Source organism: Eulemur rufifrons, chromosome 27 (genome assembly GCF_041146395.1).
Source record: "Eulemur rufifrons isolate Redbay chromosome 27, OSU_ERuf_1, whole genome shotgun sequence".
In the NCBI taxonomy this organism is placed as follows: Eukaryota; Metazoa; Chordata; class Mammalia; order Primates; family Lemuridae; genus Eulemur; species Eulemur rufifrons.
In genome coordinates, this window is record NC_091009.1 from 20655997 (window position 1) to 20678826 (window position 22830).

A 22830-nucleotide genomic window follows, 5' to 3' on the forward strand; every position below is an offset into this window, starting at 1 on the left:
TACCTTTATTAGACCAGTGACACTGAGCTTTAGCCATACATTTCTAACTTCTGTCCCTCTACAGAGACAATTTTCTTTTCTTAAATAAACTGTCATGCTAGTGTTAATATATTGTTGGCTCTCTCATGCTCTGAGAATACTGCTGATATAAAACATGTATATGTTAGATTGGTAATAGTATCTTTAGTGTAGCTGACTAGAACAAATGTGTTTCCCTCATGGCTGTGCTAATGTGATAAAGGAAAATTGGCTGTTCATCAGCTTTTGGCTGGGTAAAGACAGTAGAGATGGAACCACATTCTTTTTTATGCATTAATACCACCGAGAACTTTTCACTAGTTATATTTCATGTGCCTGCATGTTGCGCAAAGATGTTGTAAAACATGAGATAATGCTACAAATAACAAAGTAGAAAAGCCTGTATCTTTTATAATGATAACAGTCAAACACCAAATGACAGTAACAGGCTGTAAAAAATGGGATGCAAAAAAAAAAAAAAAAAAAAACTGCAGCCCTACTACCCAGCAAAGAGGAATATATCCAGGCTCACGAGGAGTTGGTGTATAATTTTAGGTCTATTAAAGCTTTGTTTTAAAATTAAATCAAATGCAATGCTGGGTCAATGGATTTAAGAAAGAACGTGGTTTAAATGAAAGCAGTTTGGTTAGAATGGATAAAAGCTGTATTAGGTAACTTTTGAAGAATCAATATCACCAAGTAATTATGATGCTAACCTCTAGCTTTTTTGTTTTGTTTTTTGAGAGAGAGGCTTTCGAAAAAGAGTTTTAAGGTCACAATTCACATAATTATTTAAATGTGTTTCAGAATAAATGTTTATCTTCATCAATATTGCAAGTTTTTCTTTTAACAGAAAAGCATTTAAAAATAGAATAGGCTCACAGCAAAGTTGAGTGGAAGGTACAGAGATTTCCCATCATGCCTTACCCCTACATACCCACAGACTTCCCCACTATCAAAACCCTGCACCAGAGTGGTACATTTTTTACAACTGGTGAACCTACATTGATGCATCTTCATCACTCCAAGTCCATAGAAGAATAGCATTTTGAATTTAATATATATTTTTATTAAAATCTTACCATCTAACCTTTCAATTGCATTCCCTTGTATCTCACTCTTTCCTTCCCTCTCTCAACCCCTTCATTCTCCAGAGCCATTTGTTTGCCATTTCAGCTTCTTTGCTAATTAGAGTACCAATGATTCCTTTTACATTTAAGTTAAAAGCTCTTGAACAGAAGGACTATTTGTAGAGACTAAAGTTGATGTCAAAACCTATGATTAGTTTATTCAGAAATATAGGCAATCATCAAAGATTTTGTGCAGATACTATCTATGAAGTGTTCCCCATAGAAGTTTGAATTTGCTATTCAGGGTTCACGTCACACAAACAAAAATTCCATAACTTTATGGTGTAATCCAGAGGTTGTTAAACTACAACCTGTGGCTCAAATCTGGCTGACCCTGTGTTTTTGTAAGTAAAATTTTATTTGAACACAGCCATGCTCATTTGTCCACATATTGTCTATGGTTTTTTGCATTGTAACATAATAGTTGAGCAGTTGTGACAGAGTCCATTTGGCCCACAAACCTAAATAATTTGGCTTGCAAAGAAAAAAATATGCAAATGTGCTCTGGCCATTTATGGAAAAAGTTTACTAAATCCTAATGTAGACAGTTATTAGGCTGTTTGATTGATTAGTCTTAGAATATGGTTGGCAAATTTTTGTTACCCTATATTGGGAAAAGTGTATCTGAAACTCACCATCTTTATATCAACACCTAAGAAAGTAAATATTTATGAGAAATATTTTATACTAGTAACTTAAATTGAATTATAGCCATGTGTAATACATTTTTGGAGTATCTATTCTTGCATATTTCTCTCTGATGTATTCTTTCCTGCTTTATTTCCAAATATAGCCATAACATATTTAATCAGTATTTAAAAAACAGCGTATCCTCAAAAAACCTATGAAGGTATGGCAATCAGAGCTGTTAAATACATGGAGCAAACAATTATGTATGCCTGTGAATATTCTGGGAGGTGTCATCACAGCACAAAACCATGATATGTAGGTTTATATCTAGATCTATAAACACACAGAGATATCATTGAACCATTAAAACAAATTGTTCTCAGTCTTCCCAACTTAACAAAGTACAGAAGTAGGAAAGTAACTTGAAAAAGCCTGCTGAAATGTGATTATTATTAAAAAAAAGTATATGCATTTGTGCATTTGAAATAATGATGATAATTTCTTACAGGTTCATCAGACAAAAATCAGCTTCTTTATCAATGGTTTGGAGAAGGATCATGCAGCTTTTGATGCAAGAACTCTAAGTGGGTCAATTACAGATTTTGCCTCTGGTACTGTGCAAATAGGACAGAGTTTGAATGGTAAGATTCTGACTTCAGAATGTTATTTATTTTATCTAATTACATTGTTTCTAAAAAATGCATCAAACAAACAATATTTTTGAAATATCTAGGTGTATTCATTTCCTAGGGCTGCTATAACAAATTACCACCAGCTGGATGGCAGCTTAATACATTATGAATTTATTCTCTCACAGTTTGGGAGGCTAGAAGTCTGAAGTCAAGGATTCAGAAATGTTGGTTCTTCCAGAGGGTCTGAGGGAGACTCCATTCCATGCCTCTCTCATTCTGTGGCTGCTGTCCATCCTCAGCGTTGCTCGAATTGCAGCTTCCTAACTCCTAACTTTGCCTCTGTCTTCTCTGAATCTTCTCCCTTTTTCTTCTCTTCTAAGGACACTTGTCATTGAATTTAGGGCCCCTCCTTATCCAGAATGATCTCATCTTGAGATCTTTAACTTAATTACACCTGCAGAGACCCTTTTTCAAAATAAGGTCACAGTCACAGGTTCCAGGTGGACGTATCTTTTGAAGTCCACTGTTCAACCCACTACACTTGGGAAACTTCAAAATTAAAACTTCTGTATTCTGATAAACTTTAAAAGTAAGATCATCATGTAATAAACTATATATTTTTCTCTCTCTGTCTCTTTTTGGGGGGAATTTTCATTTTAATGTAGGACATGGTTAAAGTAGGACTATAGCGTATTGGATATAAACTGAGAAATAATATTAACATGTAATAAACTAGATCTATGATGTTCATATTTTCCCACACTAAAAATGGGAGATATAGTTTAAGAAAATAGCATATACTATACACTGAAAAAAACAGAAGTTGAAATTAGAATTATCTTGAAATATCTAGCACAATGGTCTTTAAAATGCCTACATTTTAAAATAGAATATTATATTATTGTATAATATATGCTCCTTATAAAAACTAGACAATATGGAACTCTATGAAATAGACAGTCTTTTCCATATTTCCATTTTCAGAGATATAGTTTAACATTTTATGTTCTTCCAGATTTTTAGTGCATTTTTAGCTAGAGATACAGTTATAAATATATTTTTCTAAAAATAAAATTACAATACTTATGCTTTATTTGAGCCCTCTAAAAATAAATACCTCTCCAAATGTTATAAACAACATTTCATGTCATATACCTTCTCATTTAGATATATCTTCTCATTTAAAATGGCTGCATTTTATGCAATTATATAGTTGTAATACCCACTTCTAAAACAAGCTCCTATAATGAACATTCAGGTTATTTCTGATGTTTTAATATTAGTAGTTATTTGACTGAAAACACTATATATATCTATATGCATTTAAGGTGTTCATATGTATATTTTTATTATTGATGAATCTATCATACATATACACACATACATATGTATTTGAGCAGTTATCTGATTGCACAATTCCTTAATACCCTATACTTTGATATTAACCTCTCTGAGTTTAAATCTCATATCCCCACTTACTAGGTATATGACCTGGCCAAACTTTTTAATGTCTCTAAAGTGTAGTCACTCCAACTTTAAATGTTGACGATGATATTGATATTCTATAATGCCAATGTGAGGACCAAATGGAGTAGTGTCATAAAGCATCACTATTTTTCAAGCATCTGGCATGTAGCAGATGCTCAATGTTTATTTGTTGAATGAATAAATGAAGTGCTAAGCACTGTGCCTTGTATATACTAAACTATTTTTGTAAATAATATTATTAATGTTGTTATAATTATTTCCCTAAGATAAATCCATAGAAGTTGAATGGCTGGCTTGAAGTATATGGTCATTTTATATTTTAATACATATTAGAAAGATTACTGCATAACAACAGACTACCTCCAGAAAGGTTGTGAAAATTTATAACCTTATTAAAAAATATAGCCAAGTACTTGTTTCTTTAAACACTAACTAACCTTACAAATTATCCATTTTTTTCACTCTTGCCATTCCTCTATGTAAAAAATATTGTTGGATGCTGACTTAGAATTATTTGGCCAGTAATGAGTTTGAGTAGCTTTGCACATATGTTTTGATCATTTGCATTTCATTTGTGAATTCCTTATTCATGTTGGGTGTCCATATTTATACTCTGTAAATTCCTTATTTATTTGTAGAAGCTCATTAATGTTAAGAATATTATGTTGCTTATGTTTTCTCCAGTTTTTAGATGGCTTGCTAACTTTGTGTTACAGATATTTAAAAATATTATTTTAAAGTTTAATGAAGGCAAAACATGCATGCAAGATAGTGCATAAATATTAAGGGTATAGCTTGATGAGTTTTTAATATTTATATACACCTGTGAAACTCCAATCTAGAAAAAGTTATAGAACATTTCCAGTATCTCAGAGTCTCTCCTAATAACTACTAACTCTAAAGGGTAAACACAGAATGCTATCATTATAGACCTCTATAATCATAGATTAGTGTTGTCTATTCTTGAACTATCATACAAATGAAATCATGCAGTAGGAATTCTTTTGTGTTCCTTTTGCTTAGCACTACACGTGTGAGATTTATCCATATTGTATATAGTTATATCTTTAGTTTTAGGAAAGACTTCTGAATAGTTTTCCAAAGTGGATGTTCCAACCAGCAATGTTAGAGAATTCCATTTGCTCCACATCTTCACCAACACTTAGTATTGCCAAACGTTACCACTGGTTGCCATTCTGGTAGGTGTGTGCATTTCCTAATGATTAGTGATAGTGAGAATCTTTTCATGTGCTTCTTTGCTATGTGGATATGCTTGTTTGTAAAGTACCTGTTGAAGTTTTTTGCCAATTTTTGATGAGTGGTTTGCATTTTACTTAAAAATTTGTAAAAGGTCTTTGATATTTTGAATATGAGCTTTTTGATAGATACACGATGGCAAAGTATTGTCTTCTGGGCTGTAGAGTATAGCTTCATTCTCTTGATGAATGGTATTCTTTGATAAAAAGAGCTTCTTAATTTTAATGACGTCCAATTTACTAATTTTTCTTTTATGCTTAATACATTTTGTGTTCTGTTAGACCATCTTTGTAAACTCTGGCATCATAATGATATTCTCCTACACTTTATTTGGGAAACTTTATTATTTTACTTCTCAAATTTAAGTCTATGTTCTATCTGGAATAGGTTTTTGGATATAAGGTAGGGGTCAAGATTCATTTTCTCCCATCTGAATATATTAACTTAGAAACATTTTCTTTAAACAAATTGTTTCTACCACTCTATAGTGGTGACTTTGCCATAAATCAGATATCTGTACATGTGAAAATGGGTTTGCTTCTGAATTTTCTGTTCCAACCATCTGTCTGCCTATACTTTGGTTAAAATATTTAGTTTTAACTACTGTAGCTTCATGAATGTATTAATATCTGGCAGTGTAAGCTCTCCACTTTTTTTTTCTTTCAAGATTTTCTATACGTACCGTAGTTTATCCAGTCACCTACTGAAAGACATCTTGGTTGCTTCCAAGTTTTGGCAATTATGAATAAGATTGCTATACACATGAGTGTGTAGGTTTCCATGTGAACATAAGTTTTCAACTCCTTTGGGTAAATACCAAGGAGCACAATTGCTAGATCATATGGTAAGATATGTTTAGTTTTATAGGAAACCACCAAATTATCTTCCAAAGTGGCTGTATCAATAATTGTCATTACCATAAGCAATGAATGAGAATGAATTTGGTGTTGTCAGTGTTATGGATTTTTTGCTATTTTTTTGGTTAATTTTTTCATGCAGTTATACTTAGTATTGCTTTTGAACTTCATTTTCTAATTTTGTTATGTTATATAAAAATACGATCAATTTTTATGTTTTCTTATGTCCAGGGAACTGGTAAATTCATTATTAATTCTAAGAGTTACATAATCCTATCATATGTACATAACAGGAACTTGGAATCTTTTCAAATCGTTCTAATAAATGCATAACATGGACATGACTTTGGAGTGGTTCTATAGATATTTATATATAATGATATTGCTATTAATTATGAAATAATGCAAAATTTTAGTTTTGTTTTCCTCTATGGTCTGAGTTGTTTAAGCTCATATCTAGAGAAAGAGGGTATATATGTTTGATACTCAAAATACATTCAAAACATTGTAGTTAAATTTAAACTCTAGTGTCAAACAGACCTGGGATTGAGTCTAATCTAATTGTGTTCCTTTGATCAAAATATCTACCCTATGTAAGTCTCTGTTTTCTAATATATTAAATGATGTTTTAATACATAATTCATAGGGATATTATAAGAATTATGTGAAACAATGTGTTTAGAACATACTGCTTGTTGTGTAGCAAATGTGCAATAAGTAGCAACTACTATTAATATTAACCTCTTTGAATATCTATTTTCTTATTATGAAACAATAGGATAAGGCCAATACTATCTTTCTATATGATTTTTGTAGGGATCAAAAGAGGAAATGTGTATAAAAGAGTCTATTACTTTAATTTGCGTTATGCTCTTAGATCAGACTAAACTTATGTGAAGAAGCAATATTTTAAGGAACCTATATATTTAGAAGCTTGGTTTGAGTCATTACTATATTGAAGAATTTTATAAAGTACTCCGCATGCAGAATTTTTAAATAACATATTAAATCTTGTGAGCCTTATTTCAATATTTAATCCCCATTAGTACTTCTAAAAATGTTTTATTGCACCAAATGTTGCTCAAAATATTTGATCGTGCCGTAAATTTGTCCACCATGCACTGTGCGTTAAAATGACTTGCTTCTATTTTACTTCAGTATACTAAGTGTTGAATTAATGCTTCAAAAGGACAGTGTGAACTAAAGATGATATTTATTTTTAAACTGTGTAAAAATAAATTCTACCTCTGGTTAGAAAACATGTAAGTGGAAAAGGGTTTATTTCAAATTTTATTTGGTTTTTATTATAATTTTCTCCTTTACGTTCTGGACATTTGAGAGCTACAAGAGGAAAAGGATATTTTAAATAATTTTTATCTTTATTCTATCAATTTATACGTACAGTTGTACCTACTGTATCTTTTCTCTAATTAGAGGTGGCATATAGACCGGCTCATTACTTCTGCCTAATGAGCCAGGCTCCATGCCACCTCTCTAATCAGAAAAGAGATAGGTACAGAATGTTCCTATGGACTTATTATAAATCATTTTCTTTCTCTCGCTTGCTCCTTTTTTTTTTTTAAATAAAAAAATTAAGTCACTGTCCTCCATACTTTTGTCCACATCCAAGATGGTTTCATTCAAAAGAGGTAATTGTGCAGGCGATTACTGGGAGCTGAATTAAGGGTCCTCTCATGCGGTGCCAGGCCGGCTGTCTCTGCTTTGGAACAGACACTGCCTCAAACACAGGCGTAGCAAGTGAAGCCCTGTAGCAGATCAAGATGTATCTTTTCTGTCTTCCTCTGATTGGTTCCCTGTTTACCTGTGACTCGGTTCTCCGTTTTTGTGCACAGAAAGTAACAACTTTCCACATGAGTGCTGACTACCACAGCGCTTTTTCTTTGAGTCTCATCTCTAGCATAATTCTCTAGAAAAATGTGTTGCTAGTGACAACTTTCTGTTGCAGAAGGACTTGTCTTTGCCTCCCCTAAGAAATTAATCAAGGGACTCAATGAATGCTTTTCACCGAACCCTCATCTGTACATATTAAGGGAATAATCTGATTTGGCCAGGCTAATTTTCAAATACACAAATAGAAACACCTAGACCATACATATTAACCAATGTTTGCTGGTTTAGTTTTAGAAAATTCTCTTTCAGTTCTATATTTATTTCAATGCTTCTAGTTGGGGATATAACCCAGGGGACTTGTGCCAGCAGATAGAATATATAGCTATGGGGAGTCACTAATGGCATCGTGGTCATAAACTATAACAGCTCTCCAAATTTTGGATTTAAAATTGCAGAACCATGTGAATCAAAACTTTTCAGAGCTATTTCTGAACTCATTTATCAACAGAGTCCTAGTTTCCCATTAAAGGTGAGAATTTGTATATTATGCATTCAAATGTGTATACCACTTTCTTAAGAAAGTCATTGGTCATTAAGGGATCAATAAACGTGTGTGTTGAGTACCCTTTAAAGTGAATACATAGGGAAGAAAAGGATCATCATCTAAAGCTAACTCCTACTTGCCTTCCCCTCCATGTTTTTACTTTGTGTGTGTCTTAACCCATCTGCTTCTTTTTGGTTCTGGAGTGGGCATGCTACTTTTAATCTCTACCAGTGTCCCAGGAGTCCACGTTTCTAATCTCAGCTAGGTCTATTTTCCTTTTAGTCCAGCTGAGATTATGCTAAAATTTTTTCTGAGAGATTTTTTTCACGGGAAATTAGATGAAAAGAAAAGAAAAAAAAATTATAGAAATTGATGAATTGAGATGGGTAATTGAATGGAAGAAGAATATAGGAACGAGGTACATAGAGCTATAGAGGGCTTTAAAGTTGATTTCAGATCGTTGCAGAAAAGTTACCTAGCAATACCATGAGGACAGTTAGCCAGTTGGGTTTTATGCCTTTGTGTGTGTGTGTATGTGTGTATATATGTGGATATGTATATAGTGTATGCCTCACAACCATACCAAATAACAACTGTTGATTAATTGAAGTTTGAATGTAAAATATGTAATCATAAGAGAGCAGAGAAATATGAAGCCAAATGCTTCTATAATCCTGGCATAATTGAAGGCTTTTATTAGTGTGATATCATGTCCAGAAATACTAAAGGAAAATATTAAAACATCTGACTAGTAAACTGAGAATTTAACATTGAAACAATACTTACCATTTTGTACTTAGTTTGGCAAGAAATAAAGAGAGATAATACCATTGTTGGAAAGAGTTTGGGATAACCTGGCAAACTATCAAAAGTAAAAATGTGAACACTACTTAATTCAAGATTTCTACTTCCAGGACATTGTCTCAAGAATATAATTAGACAGGGCTTAAATATGTACTAAAAATGTTCACTGTAGAATTAAATAAAGTAGCAAATAATTAAAATCTGTTAAAGACTTCAAAAGGGAATTGATTAAATAAATCATAATTCATGTGTACAATGGAATAGTTTACACCATTAAGAGGAATGAAATGTCTTTTTGTAGAGACATGGCTATGGGTTCATGGTATGTTATTACATGAAACAGGAAAGAATGTGTAGTATAGCAGCTAATTTAATGTGTATGTTTTTAAAAGTCTAGAAGGGCATATGCCAAGGTGTTATTCAGAATTTTAATAAGTTTTTACTCTTACAAATGTATTTTGAAGTGAAGTTACTCATGACACAAATTTTAATAAACAAGACAATCCCCTACAACAAAAAATTACATCAGCAGAGCCAAGGTTGAGAATTCCTGGCCTGCATCCTTGCCAGCGCTAGATATTGTCACTCTTTTTAATCTTGCCAATATGGTAATTTAAAAGATGATACCTTATTTTGTGCCTCTTCAGGATAATGGAGTTATTTTTACTTCTTTATATATTATTTGAAATTTGTTATAATGAACATGTGTTTCTATAATTCTTTTGAAGAGCCATTAAAGATTTTTTTAAAAATCTAAAAAAAAAAAAAAATGTTAATCTCTCTGAATGGAATTTCAGGGAACTGACTTTCAAATTTCTTTTTGTATTGATTGCAAGTTTTCAATAAACTATATTATTTTATAATAAAAATAAAAATATTTTCTAATTTTGAACAAAATAAGAAATGGAAGCATTGTGCAGAGTAGACTTACTCTCTGAATGTAACTGCAGTTCAGCCAGAGACACCTAATCTGTATAGAGGGTAGTCTTGAAAATGGTAATAATTTAAATTCTATACTAGGCACATGGATTGAGGAAACACACATCTGCACTGGATATTTAACTCATTGTACATACAAATTATTATTGCTATAATAGTCCCTGAGAAGCAAGGCATGAGATTTAGAATCAGACAGATTTGGGTTTGAATCCTATCTCTGCTTTTTATCAGCCAAGTGACTTTGGCAAAGAATTTAACTTCTCCATCCAATTTCCTAATTTGTTTTCTCATTGGTAAAATGTGTTTCATATACATACTTTTCAGAGTGATTGTAAAGCTTATAAATAATATCATTTTATTCACTTTAAGTATTCAATAAAATTTTGTTATAAATGTTACTAATGTTAATTATTATTTTTTAAAATTTCAAAGTGTTGGGGTACAAATGTTTTTGGTACATGGATACTTTGTATAATGCTTAAGCTGGGGGTATTCATGTGCCCATCACCAGAATAGTGTTCGTTGTACCCAAAAGGTAGATACTGTTTAAGTTTGTTGACTTTGTGAAACAAGTGTTTTTGAATAATGGTCATGAACTATATTAATTTTTTTGCTCAAAATCAAAATTTGCCTAAGTTGAGGAAGAAAAAAATTTCAATTTAGAGTAATGACATAGTAGATATTGGTAAATGCTGTGTTTTGTTTATTGAAACCCCACGAAATAATTTCTCTCTTTTTAAAAGTTAGCCCATTCTGGTGCTCTTCGTTGTTTCCTGCAAATCCTGGGTTCTACCTGATGTTATTTCTTGGCAGCTGGAAGAAATTTTTTTTTCCCCATTGCTTGCAGTACAGTCTCCTGAAACAAATTCCCTCTGCTTTTGTGAAAATGTCTTTTTATCTTTACTTCTGAAGGATATTTTCATTGGATATAGAATCCTACATTGATTATTGTTATTATTTCTTTTAGAACTTCAAAGATTTTGTTTCATTACCTTTTGACCTTCATTCTTTGTGGTGGGAAGGCAGCCATCATTTATATCAATGTTCTCTTGTGTGCTATATATTGTTTTCCTCTTGGCGTTTTTAAAAAAATTTTTTATCTTTCATGTTATCAGTTTGACTATGATATGCCTAGGCATGGTTTTCATTGTATTTACCCTGTTTGAGGTTTGCTCAGATTCTGGGATCTCCAGGTGGTGTTTCCATTACTTTACGAAGCTCTTGATATTAATAATTATCTCTTCAAACTTTCTTTCTTTGTTTCTTTTTCTTTTCTTTTCTGTATTTTTTTTTTCCTCTCTGTTTTCTTTCTCCTTTTCTTCTAGGACTCTAATTACATTTATGTTAGAACACTGGATATTGTCCCATAGATCTTTTTATTTTTTGTTTCAGGATATTATGAGGGTACAAACATTTTGGTTACATCTTATGTCTTTGCCTCACCCAAGCGAGGATGAGTGAACAGGATTAAACAACTTTCCACTGTCCCTCACTTTCTTGATGTGCTCTGTTCCCTTCTTACTCAGCTTAAGTTTCCTGGTCAATCATTACATCCACACACTTGCATACACCTTGACTCCCCTGACTTTTTCTCACGTCTAGTATTACCTCTGTAATACCACATCATTGTTTAAATATACCTAATCAGGAAGTCTTATTCCACCTTAAATTCATGATATAAACCTCCTAAGTGTCTGGATGTTGCCCTGCAATCATTCCAGATTTCCCACATTCATTCACTTTTCTTGTCTCCCAACTATTTATATGTTTTCTTCTCTCCTCAGATTTCTTATCCTGATTCTCAGCTGATGATATTACCTCCGACTTTACCATAAATAAATAATAAAAGGACTTCTTTAGATTCCCACTCTATTTATCTACCTCTAACATACAATCTAGATCTGGCCAAGAATATTCTCCCAGAATTTTCTCCCATTTGCTCCTACATTGTAAAATTTTCTTGTATTAATAGAACATTTTCAAGGGCATAAAGACAGACTGTTATTTTTCCATTAAAAAAACCTTTCTTGACTGGGTGCAGTGGCTCACGCCTGTAGTCCTAGCACCCTGGGAGGCCAAGGCGGGAGGATCACTTGAAGTCAAGAGTTCGAGACCAGCCTGAGAAAGAATGAGACCCCATCTCTACTAAAAATAGAAAAAATTAGCCAGGCCTGGTGGTGTGTACCTATAATCTCAGGTACTCAGGAGGCAGAGGCAGGAGGATCATTTGAGTTCAGGAGTTTGAGGTTGCTGTGAGATAGGCTGATGCCACGGCACTCTAGCCCAGGTGACAGAGCAACACTCTTGTCTAAAAAAAAAAAAAAAAAACACCTTTCTTGATTCCTCATTTCCTCCACTAGGCACTATTTTATTTCTTTGCTCCCCTTTTTAGAAAAACTCTACCAAAGTGTTTTCAACAATAAGGGTTCTTTAATTTCTCTTTTTCAATTCTGCTGACTACAGCTAGACTTTAGCTCACCACTATACTTACGCTACACTTGTCAAATCTCTACTGACCTTCACATCGTAAATCTAATAGTTAATTTCAAGTCTTTATCTTTTTGACCTATCAACACCAGTTAATGGAGTTGATCATGCCTTCTTCCTTGGTATAGTTCCTTCACGTGGCATGTAAGACTCCATCGTCTCTTGGCTTGCCTCTGAATTTCTAGTTGCTATTGCTAAGTTTGATTTACTGGTTCCTCTTCATTTACTTGACTTCTTAATGTTGGTATCCCAGGCCTGGAGACTTAGCTCTGTTCTCTTGTCTATATGCTCTCATTCCCTTAAAGATCACCTCCAGTCTTATCATCTAAATATCATCTTTAAATGACTTGTCTTCCAAATTTAAATCTACCCTTTCCAGATTTCTTCCCTAAACTCTAGACTGCTGCACACATCAGATTACCCCAAATCTGAATTTGAATGTTTAATTTCAATCTCTAATTTTTTCCAAGACTGAATTTTTTTTTTTTTTTTTTTTTTTTTTTAAAGACTACTCATTTTTGTCCACACAAGTGAGGGCAATTTATTTCCACTAATAAAGAGTAAAAAATCTGGAATCATCCTTGTCCATTCTCTTCCTCTCATATTTGACATCTTACAGGTCAGAAAAATCCTGTTGGTGTTAACTTCAAAATACATCCTGATTTTTATTTCTTCTCACCACCTCTACTAGAATCAGCCCAGTCCAAGTGGTGTTCACTGCTCTTGCCTAGATTACTACATAGTCTTTTAAGTGTTTCCACCCTGGTCCTCTGCTTTATTCTCAGCACAGCAGCCAGAGCTATTCTGTTAATTATGAGACAAACACATTACTTCTCTGCTCAAAATGCTCTGTTCCCCATTTTACCAGAGTGAAAGCCACGATTCTTCCTATGGCCTGCAAGACCTAATCGATCTGATTGTATTCACTTCTTTGGCTTTATTTCCTAGTATTGTTTGTTTCATTCTCTTTGTCTCACCCAAATTGTCCTTCTTGCTGTTCCTTGACTATGTGAGGTGCTCTTCCTGTCTTAGGACCTTTAAACCATTGGCTGTTCCTTCAGCCTGGAACTTTGTACCTCCTGACACATGGGGCTGACTCCCTTACCTGCTTCAGTCTGCTCAAATACCACCTTCTTAAAGATGCCTTCTGTTTACACTTGCAAACACCAATTCCCCACTTTGGGTTATCATTATGCTATCCTATTTTTTCCATAACACTTGTCATCTTTAATGTGTTACATAATTTACTTCTTTTTACTTCTTTTTCCCTTCTAGAATGTAAGAGAAGGCAGGGATTTTTTGTTTGCATTGCTCCCTGATGGCCCACAAGCCTGAAGGTTGCCTGCCAATACATTTGCTGAATAAATGAAAGGCTGGATGGATCTGAAGGGCTGAAGTCTTTTCAGCTTAAATCAGTTTGTTAACCTCACCTCTTTGGTAATATTTCAGAAATGATATCTAATGAGCTAGATTGGTGAGAATGGAAAACATTGCAAAGAAACAGTTGAACAGATATTGTGATTAAAGGAGAGGAAGGAGACAAGAGAGAAATAGAGAAGTTGAGGTTTAGTGTGTATGTGGACCTGGAGCCAGGATGGGGTTGGGAGGGGAGAAGAGGAAAAGGTGGGGGAGAGGAATGGAAAGGAGTTGAGGAGGCAGGGGCAAGAGGAGAGAGTAAGTTTAGGGAATGAATATTAGTAATTTACTACACAACAGAGTATCAAGGAGAATGATAAGTTATAAAACTGAAAATCACACACAATGTAGACAACAAGAGTGCACTTTCAGAATAATGATGGGGGTAGAAAAGGGATTATAGATAATTTAAAATGATGAGGGAAAGAAGGCTTTGAGCAAGGCTATTGGAGAAGGCTGGCTCTGAAGAGAAGGAAAGGAATTGAACGGAGTTAGCATAGTATTAGATTCTGTTCTCTGGTGGTTTATTACTTTTGAATATTTTATAGCCAGCTGTTAATTCTTCAGGATAATACCTTTTCACTGATATTAACTAATGATTCTGGAAGTGAATTTTTAAACTTTCCTCAATTCAAGATATTTTATAATAGTACTGTATATGTATTGTATAATTGTGTAATAATATGTTAATTATACTAATATGACTATATATTGAGCATGTGCTTTTTTGTGTGAAACACTGATATCATTTGGACTTTTATTTTCTTATGGTTCAGTGACAGCTAGAGAATATAATTATCCTTTGCTATTAGGCCGAAATGTATTAACAATAACAATAATAAAACCGGAAAACACATTTTAAGGTTTTTCTGGCCTGAAGCCCTTACCGTAGTGAGCATAAAAAAAGTTAGTAAATGGATTTGGCTCTCTGTTCTAGAGCCATCATATTTTGAAATTCTGGATTTTTGTTATTTGTTTTTTAATTCACCTCAACATAAAATGTTCTCCTTAGAGTCACAGTAAATAGAGATCAGATAATTAACCTGACCCTATCATGCATAATTTTAACTTTAATTTTAATTATTGATAGAAATGATGAAAGGCCATTACCTAAGTCTTGGCTGAATGGATACAAATATATTTTTTATCGTACCGCATTGAGAGTTTGTTTCTTAGCTATATGAATCTATTAATGGTATTGCCAGAATGCTCAGTCTGAAGCATTGCTGTTTGCAATGATGAGGATTATCAGTTTGATATCATACTAGATTATTTTCTAAAAATTTAACTAGAATTTATCTTTAGGTTTTTATAACCTATGGACAGATATCTCTATTAAAAGGATCTCTATCAATTATTACCTCTAGTTCTAATTTAAAAATTTTTTAGTTTTCAAGGACAGAGCTAGTCTTAATAACTTGTTTCTATGTCCACTTATTTGAGCTTAGCGTTTATAGAAACACATTTTTTTTTTTTACACGTCAGTGATATTTCCAGGTAACAGACATTTATGGCTTTGAAATTTTAAAATATATTTATTTATTTTAATTTCAATTTCAATAGATTAAGGGAGTCCAAGTGTTTTTCGTTAGGTGGGTGAATTGCAGAATCATGAAGTCAGGGCTTTCAGGGAAATAGCTGCTCCTGAGAGCCCCAGGATCAATGGTCCCTTATGGCACCTATGCCACTGCGCAGTAGTGGGTGAGAGGGAGCAGGAGGAAAAGAGTCTGAATGGAGGAGAGCTGGCACTCTGGTCCCCTTTGTCCCTCTCCCAAGAAGGCAGCCCACCCGGGATGTCCAAGCTTTGGGATCACACAGTTCCTGCGGGACCCACTGGCCCTCTCTGGCCACTGCAGTCTGAGCAGGAGTTGGGAAATATTTGTGTGGGGACCAGTGATACAAAATCTGAAGACTGAAGCTCCCTGAGGAGGACAGAGGCACACAATAGGTGGAGAAGGAGTATGGTGTCTGCGGCCTCAGCTTGGGTCCCTGGAGACAGGAAGTGACCCCGAGGGGGCTGACAGCACGGTGCTTTGTTTTCCAGAAGGTCCCAGTTCACTGGCCACAGCAGCATTTGGGCTCTTGAGAGTAGAGAAGCTCTGCGGTACCTTGAGAGCCTGGTAACTAGCAGAGGTGTGAGGGGAGGAGAAAGAAAACCCCCACCTACCCTTTGCATGGGACTCCAAATTTCTTGGGGGTTGATCGCTGCTGAAATTTTGCTCCTTCTGCTCTGCAACTTCTTCCCATGGAATCGTCAGTGGGTTCTAGCATTTTCCCTCAGAATTACACCCAAGCTATGGTTTTTTTTTTTTTTTTTTTTTTTTCTGAGACACAGTCTCGCTCTGTTGCCCAGGCTAGAGTGAGTGCTGTGGCGTCAGCCTAGCTCACAGCAACCTCAAACTCCTGGGCTCAAGCCATCCTCCTGCCTCAGCCTCCTGAGTAGCTGGGACTACAGGCATGCGCCACCATGCCTGTCTAATTTTTTTCTATATATATATTTAGTTGGCCAGATAATTTCTTTCTATTTTTAGTAGAGACAAGATCTCGGTCTTGCTCAGGCTGGTCTCAAACTCCTGACCTTGAACGATCCACCCGCCTCGGCCTCCCAGAGTGCTAGGATTACAGGCGTGAGCCACCGCGCCTGGCTGAGTTGTTTTTTTCATCTAAAACTTTTCCTTCTTTCTGAGATGATCTGGCACCCATGTCTGTAGTCAGCCATCTCGCCCTACCTGCCCTGACTTTATGTTTTCAAAGAACCAATTTTTTGTTTTGCTGAAACTTTGTATTGCCGTTTGGTTTTGATTTCCTTTAGTTCAACTTTTATCTTTGTTATTTGTTTTCTTCTGCTAACTTTGGGTTTGGATTTTCCTTTTTCAGTTCCTTGAGGTATGACATTAGGCTTTTAATTTGTGATCTTTCCTTTAGATATAGACATTTAAGGCTATGAACTCCCCTCTTAAGCACTAATTTTGCTGGCATTCCAGAGATTTTGAAAGCCTGTGTTGTCTCTGTCATTCAATTTGAAAAATCTTTTGATTTCCTTCTTGATTTTATTATTGACCCAAGGATCATTCAACAGTAGGTTGTTTAATTTCCACGTAGTTTTGAGATTTCCTTTTGAAATTGATTTCTAGTTTTATTCCATTGTGATCTGAGAAGATATATGGTATGATTTCAGTTTTTCTGAATTTTCTGAGACTTGTTTTGTCACCTAACATATGCTGTATCTTGGAAAATGTCCCATGTGCTGATGAGAAGAATGAATATTCTGCAGTTTTTGGGTAGAATGTTCTGTAGATGTCTCAGGTCCATTTGTTCTAGTGTCCCATTTAAGTCAAATGTTTCTTTGTTGATTTTCTGCCTTGATGATTTGTCCAGTTCTGTCAGTGGAACATTGAAGTTCCTGGCCATTATGATGTTCCTGTTTATTTCCTTCCTCAGATCTAGTGGAATTTGTTTTATGAATCTGTGAGCTCCTGTGTTAGGTTATATATTAAGATTGTTATAGCTTCTTGTTTAATTGCTCCCTTTATCATTATATGATGACTGTATTTGTCTTTTTCTGTCATTGTTTATTTAAAGTCTATTTTGACTAGCTTCTCCTGCTCACTTTTGGTTTCCGTTGCACGGGATATTTTTTCCATCCCTGGAGTCTGAGAATCTCTGTGAGTTAAATGGATTTCTTGGAGACAACATGTATTTGAGTTATGCTTTTTTTTTTTTTTTTTTAAATCCATTCAGCCATTTATATCTTTTAAGTGGAGCATTTAGACCATTTCTATTCAATGTAGTATTGATATGTGCAGTACTCTGCTGTACATCATGTTGATTGTTGCCTAGCTGCTTTGTTTTTTCCCTTGTGTTACTATTTTATAAGAGCTGTGAGTTTTAACTTTTGGGTGTTTTTTACACTGGTAGATATCGATTGTTCTGTATGTAGAGCACTTTTAAACATTTCTTATAGGGAAGGTCTAGTGACAAATTCCCTTGGTGTCTGTTTGCCTGGGAAAGTCTAGTTGGTTTATAAAGTTATGGAAGTCTTTTGTTTCCCTGGTTATTGTCTATCTAATTGCTCTCTCCATGATTGAAAATAGGATATTGACATCTCTGCTATTGTTAAATTGTCTATTTCTTTCTTCAAATCTGTCAGACTTTGTAGTTTTTACTGTTGTTAGATACTTATGTGTTTATAATTGTTTAACCTTCTTGATGGGTTGACATCTTACAATGTCCTTCTTGTCTCTAGTAACAATTTTTGTGTTAAAGTTTATTTTTGGTTACTATTTGTGTGATGTATCTTTACCCTTTAACATTCAAGCTATTTGTTTCTTTGTAGAGTTTGTCTCTTATAGAAAGCATGAAGGTGGATTATGTTTGTTTTTTTATTCTTTCAATATCTGCTGTTTGACTGGAGTGCTTAAGCAATTTACATTAACATTTACTGGCAAAACAGTTTCAATGCCACTTTGCTGTTTGTTTTCTGTATGCTCTAGGTCTTCTATATTTCTCTATTCTTACATTACTGTCCCCTTTTGTGTTATATAGATATTTTCTAGTGTACCATTTTAATACACTTGTCATTTCTTCTATTATGGTGATTATTATTAGTAGTTTCCCAGGGCATTATAATTAACATCTTAACTTATAAACATGTAGTTCGAATTAATACCAACCTCATTTTAACAGTATATAAAACTTTGAACTTATATAGTTGTTGTTCCTTCTGCTTTCTTTTATGTTGCTATTGTCATACACGTTATATCTTTTTACATTGGATGCCCATCAACACAGATTTGTAAGTATGACTTTATGAAGTTGTCTTGTAAAATAGGAGAGAAAAAGAATTACAAGTAAAAATACATTTTTATTCTCTTATTTACCTATGTAATTACCTTTACAGGTGCTCTTTATTTCTTCACGTGGATCAGAGTTACTGTCTAAAATTCTTTCATTTCAGCCCAAAGGACTTCCTTTAGTATTTCTTGTAGAGCATGTCTGCTAGTGATGAACTCTCTTGGGTTTTGTTTATCTAGGAGTGTCTTAACTTATATTGCACTTATGAAGGACAGTTTTTTTGGAAACAGAATTTTTGGTTGAATGTCTTTTTTCTTTCAGTACTTCAAATATATCATCCCACTGGCTTCTGGCCTCTGTGGTTTCTAATGTGAAATCTATGGTTAATTTTTATTGAGGATCCCATGTATGCTTTGGGCTGTATTCCTTTTACTGCTTTCAAGTTTTTCTCTTTGTGTTTGTCTTTGAAGAGTTTCATTTTGATGTATTGCAGTATGGATCTCTGAATTTATCCTTTCTGGAGTCCATTGAGCTTCTCAGATGTGTAGATTAATGGTTTTCATCAAATATGGGAAGTTTTTAGTGATGATTGTTCTAAATATTCTTTCTGTCTTGTTGTCTGTTCTCTGGAACTCCCATTATGCTTATGTTCATACACTTGTTGGTGTCCCACTGACCTCTGAAGCCTTGTTAATTTTTCAGCATTCTTTTACTTTCTATTCTTCAGATGAGATAATCTCAGTTGAATTATATACACATTCACTGATTCTTTTCTTCTGTCCATTCAGATCTGCCGAGCTCCTCTAGTGAATTTTTCATTGTTTAATTTTCTACTTCTTATACTCTCTATTTACTGAGACATTTTTCTCATACTTTCCCTTAGTTCCTTAGAACTTTTTTTTAGTTCTTTAAATATGTTTAAAATAATTGATTTAAAGCCTTCGTCTAGTAAGTTAAATGTATAGGCTTACAATTGGCCCAGTTTCTATTGCCCATTTTTCCTCCCCTGTGTATGATTCATAGGACTTTCTCGGCATATGTCAAAAATTTTGTTGAAACAAGACATATTAAGTATATAACATAGGAAATTTTGAAAACAGATTCTTTCCTTTCCCAGAGCATGTTGTTGTTTTTATTTGTTATTGTTATTTTAGTTTGCTTGTTTAGTGACTTTCCTGTACTAATTGTGTACAGTTTGTTTCTTTGTCATATATGGTCAGTGAAGAGACCATGTTTGCTTAGCTTAGTAGCCAGTGGTTGAACAGAGAATTTCTAAAATCCATAGAACCAATAAATTTTTAAGTTCTTTGCTGCAGGATCTGTATGCATGCTGAAGCATGCCTTCAACAGTCGGGCAGTTTAGCACTCTTATTCAGTCACATATTTCTGCTTGTGCAGAGCCTCAAGGTCAGGCTATGGTGAGAGCTTAGGTCCTTCTCAAGACTTTCTTCAGCATGTACCTATGCCTGGACATGCACATAGCCCTTTGCATGTGCATAGCCTTGTAGATTCCCAGCCATATGTCAGAGCTTTGCAGAGCCCCCTGTGGAAATGTCATTCCCCATCTTCTCCTTTTAAGTGTCTTTCTTTGTTGTTTCCTCCAATAGTTATTGCTGCCTTGGTCATCTGTAATGTTAAGCAGTTGCCACTGATTGTTTTCAGCAAACATGGTAAAGGCTGTTTCAAACTGGGTGAACTCTGAGTCAGTTTAAGCCTTTCTATTGGAGTTTTCTAAGGTACTATCAGATCAAATAATGACAGTTATCTGAGGATGGGTCTTTGCAGAGCCCCAATCCCGTTCTGATCCTTCCAGTGGCTGCTAGGCTGCTGATTTTCACTCCAATTGCAGACTGTTCATTTTCAAGTCTGCAATTAAGTGACAGAGAGGAGGATGGGAATAGGGAAAGTTAAAATCGCACAGACCATGTTGTTCTTATCAGTATTCAGACATTTAAAAAATAAACACTTCCTACATTGTTGAGGTCTTTGGTTTATCTCCAGAGTTCCAAAAAAAGTTAATTTGACACTCTTTGCTAGTGTTCTCAAGGCTTTTACGGCAGAGTGACTTTTCAGTTGTTCTTACTCTACCATTCTTGATGATATCCTGTTACTTGTTTCATCCGTGCCTTGTAGTTTTTACCTATAGACACTGCCATTCTTTGTTAGATTTATAACTAGTATTTCATGTTTTGGGTGCTAATATAAGTAGTAATTAAAATTTTTAATTTCTATTGATTCATTGCCAGTATATAGAAATTTTGAATCGATTTTTACATATTGAATTTCTGCCATACAAAATTGCTAAATTCACTTATGTCTAATAGCTTTTGCATAGATTCACTGAAATTTTCTACATAGACAATCATGCTATCTGTAAATAGAGGCAGTTTTATTTGTTCTTTTCTGATTGGTGTGACATTTATTTACCCTTATTGCGAATCTGTTTTTACCCTGATTTATATATTAGATTACTTACTCACAGTATCCCCATTTAACTAATTTTATGTGCCACCCAGTTGTAATGCAGATCTGCTCCTTTCCAGGCATTACCTGTTTTCTGACTAGACAACTATGAGGTCTTTCTTGTATGAGTCATGTCTGTTTCCCTGATCAATTTATATAATTTAGATCTATCTATCTTTGCCATATGAATATTTTTCAGAGAAAAGTCTATGGAATGTTTATTCCAGTGAATATCTGTTCTTTAAAAATTGGCAACTAGCAAAGGAATGAGTAAAATCCATCCCAAAGAATGTCCTTGAAATATTTTATAGCATTCTCCCTGCCCCCCCCCATAATTCTCTTATTTGGGATGGATGATTCACATTACCTCTAGGTCTTTAGAAAACTTTCTCTGTTTTTAAGAAAAATTCCTTCAAATGTGAATTCTGTGGCAGTGAATATGATTGCAGACTCCAAAATTTAAAACTAAAATGGTTTTTTAAAGGTTATAAAACCCAACCCCTTTATTTTATAGATAATAAAATAGATTTCATTATCCCTCTGCAGCAGAGCTTCCCTTTAACTATTATTAAAATATAGGAAGTGAATTCCAATTTATCAGCACTGAAAGGTACACCTCCACTCCTGACACCCTGGTCTGACTACCCTCATTTTTCACCTGGATGACTGTAATAATCTCCTAACTGGGCTCTCAGCTTCTGCCCTTGTCCCCTTACATCCTCCTTTCAGAACTTTTGAATAAACCTGAGATCATGTTGCTCCCTACTCAAAACCCTTCAGTGGCTTCCCATTTTACTTAGAAACCTAATTCCCTTCAACAGGGTATAAGGCTTTTAACAATTTGTACATCCACCCCACCCTTCAACCCAACCACTTGCTTGTCTGACCTAGTGTTCTAATAGCCTCCCCCTCTCTTGTTCTGCTCCAGGATGCTGGTTTCTTGCACCTCCTCTCACATGCCAAGCATGATGCTTTAGGGGTCTGTGTACTCATTAATGCCTGCCTGAAACACTTTGCCCCTAGATATATGTATGATTCACACCTGTTCCCCTGTCAATGCCACATTTTTCAATGAGGCCTCTCTTGAATATAACATCCCCAGTAAAATCCACCCATGCTCTACAACCTGCTCTACTTTCTCTTTTTCAAAGCATTCATTATGTTCTAATATACTGTATAAATGACTCATTTATTATGTTTATCTGCTTGAATGCAAGTTCCAAGTACTGCAAACTGGGTGGCTTCTCAAAGAATCAGAAGTGCACAGTGCTACAGGAGCTCAGAGAACCAAAGTGGGCTACAGAAGGTTTCCCACGGGAAATATTTCAAAGCTGAGATGTTAAGGGCTGGGCTGGGGCAGGAACATTTGAAGCAGAGGCTAAATTGAAACCTCAGGGCTAAGAGAGCTTGACGGTTGTGGGACATTAAAAATTCTGGCTGTAGAGCTGCAGCATGGGGTGTAAAGCAAGCTAGGAGGGTGGGACAGGTAAAGGTGAAGAATCAACACGAGGCAGATCCAG

General features: G+C 34.6%; 1 protein-coding gene across 2 annotated transcripts in view; it reads left to right on the top strand.

Annotated features, from left to right (window-relative positions):
* USH2A (usherin) overlaps window positions 1-22830 on the top strand; it is a 611994-nt gene that overhangs the window by 39560 nt on the left and 549604 nt on the right. For both annotated transcript variants that reach the window (XM_069459265.1, XM_069459264.1), the window contains one exon: window positions 2287-2419. In XM_069459265.1, coding sequence (XP_069315366.1) covers window positions 2287-2419 — 133 coding nt within the window. The remainder of the gene's footprint in view (window positions 1-2286; window positions 2420-22830) is intronic.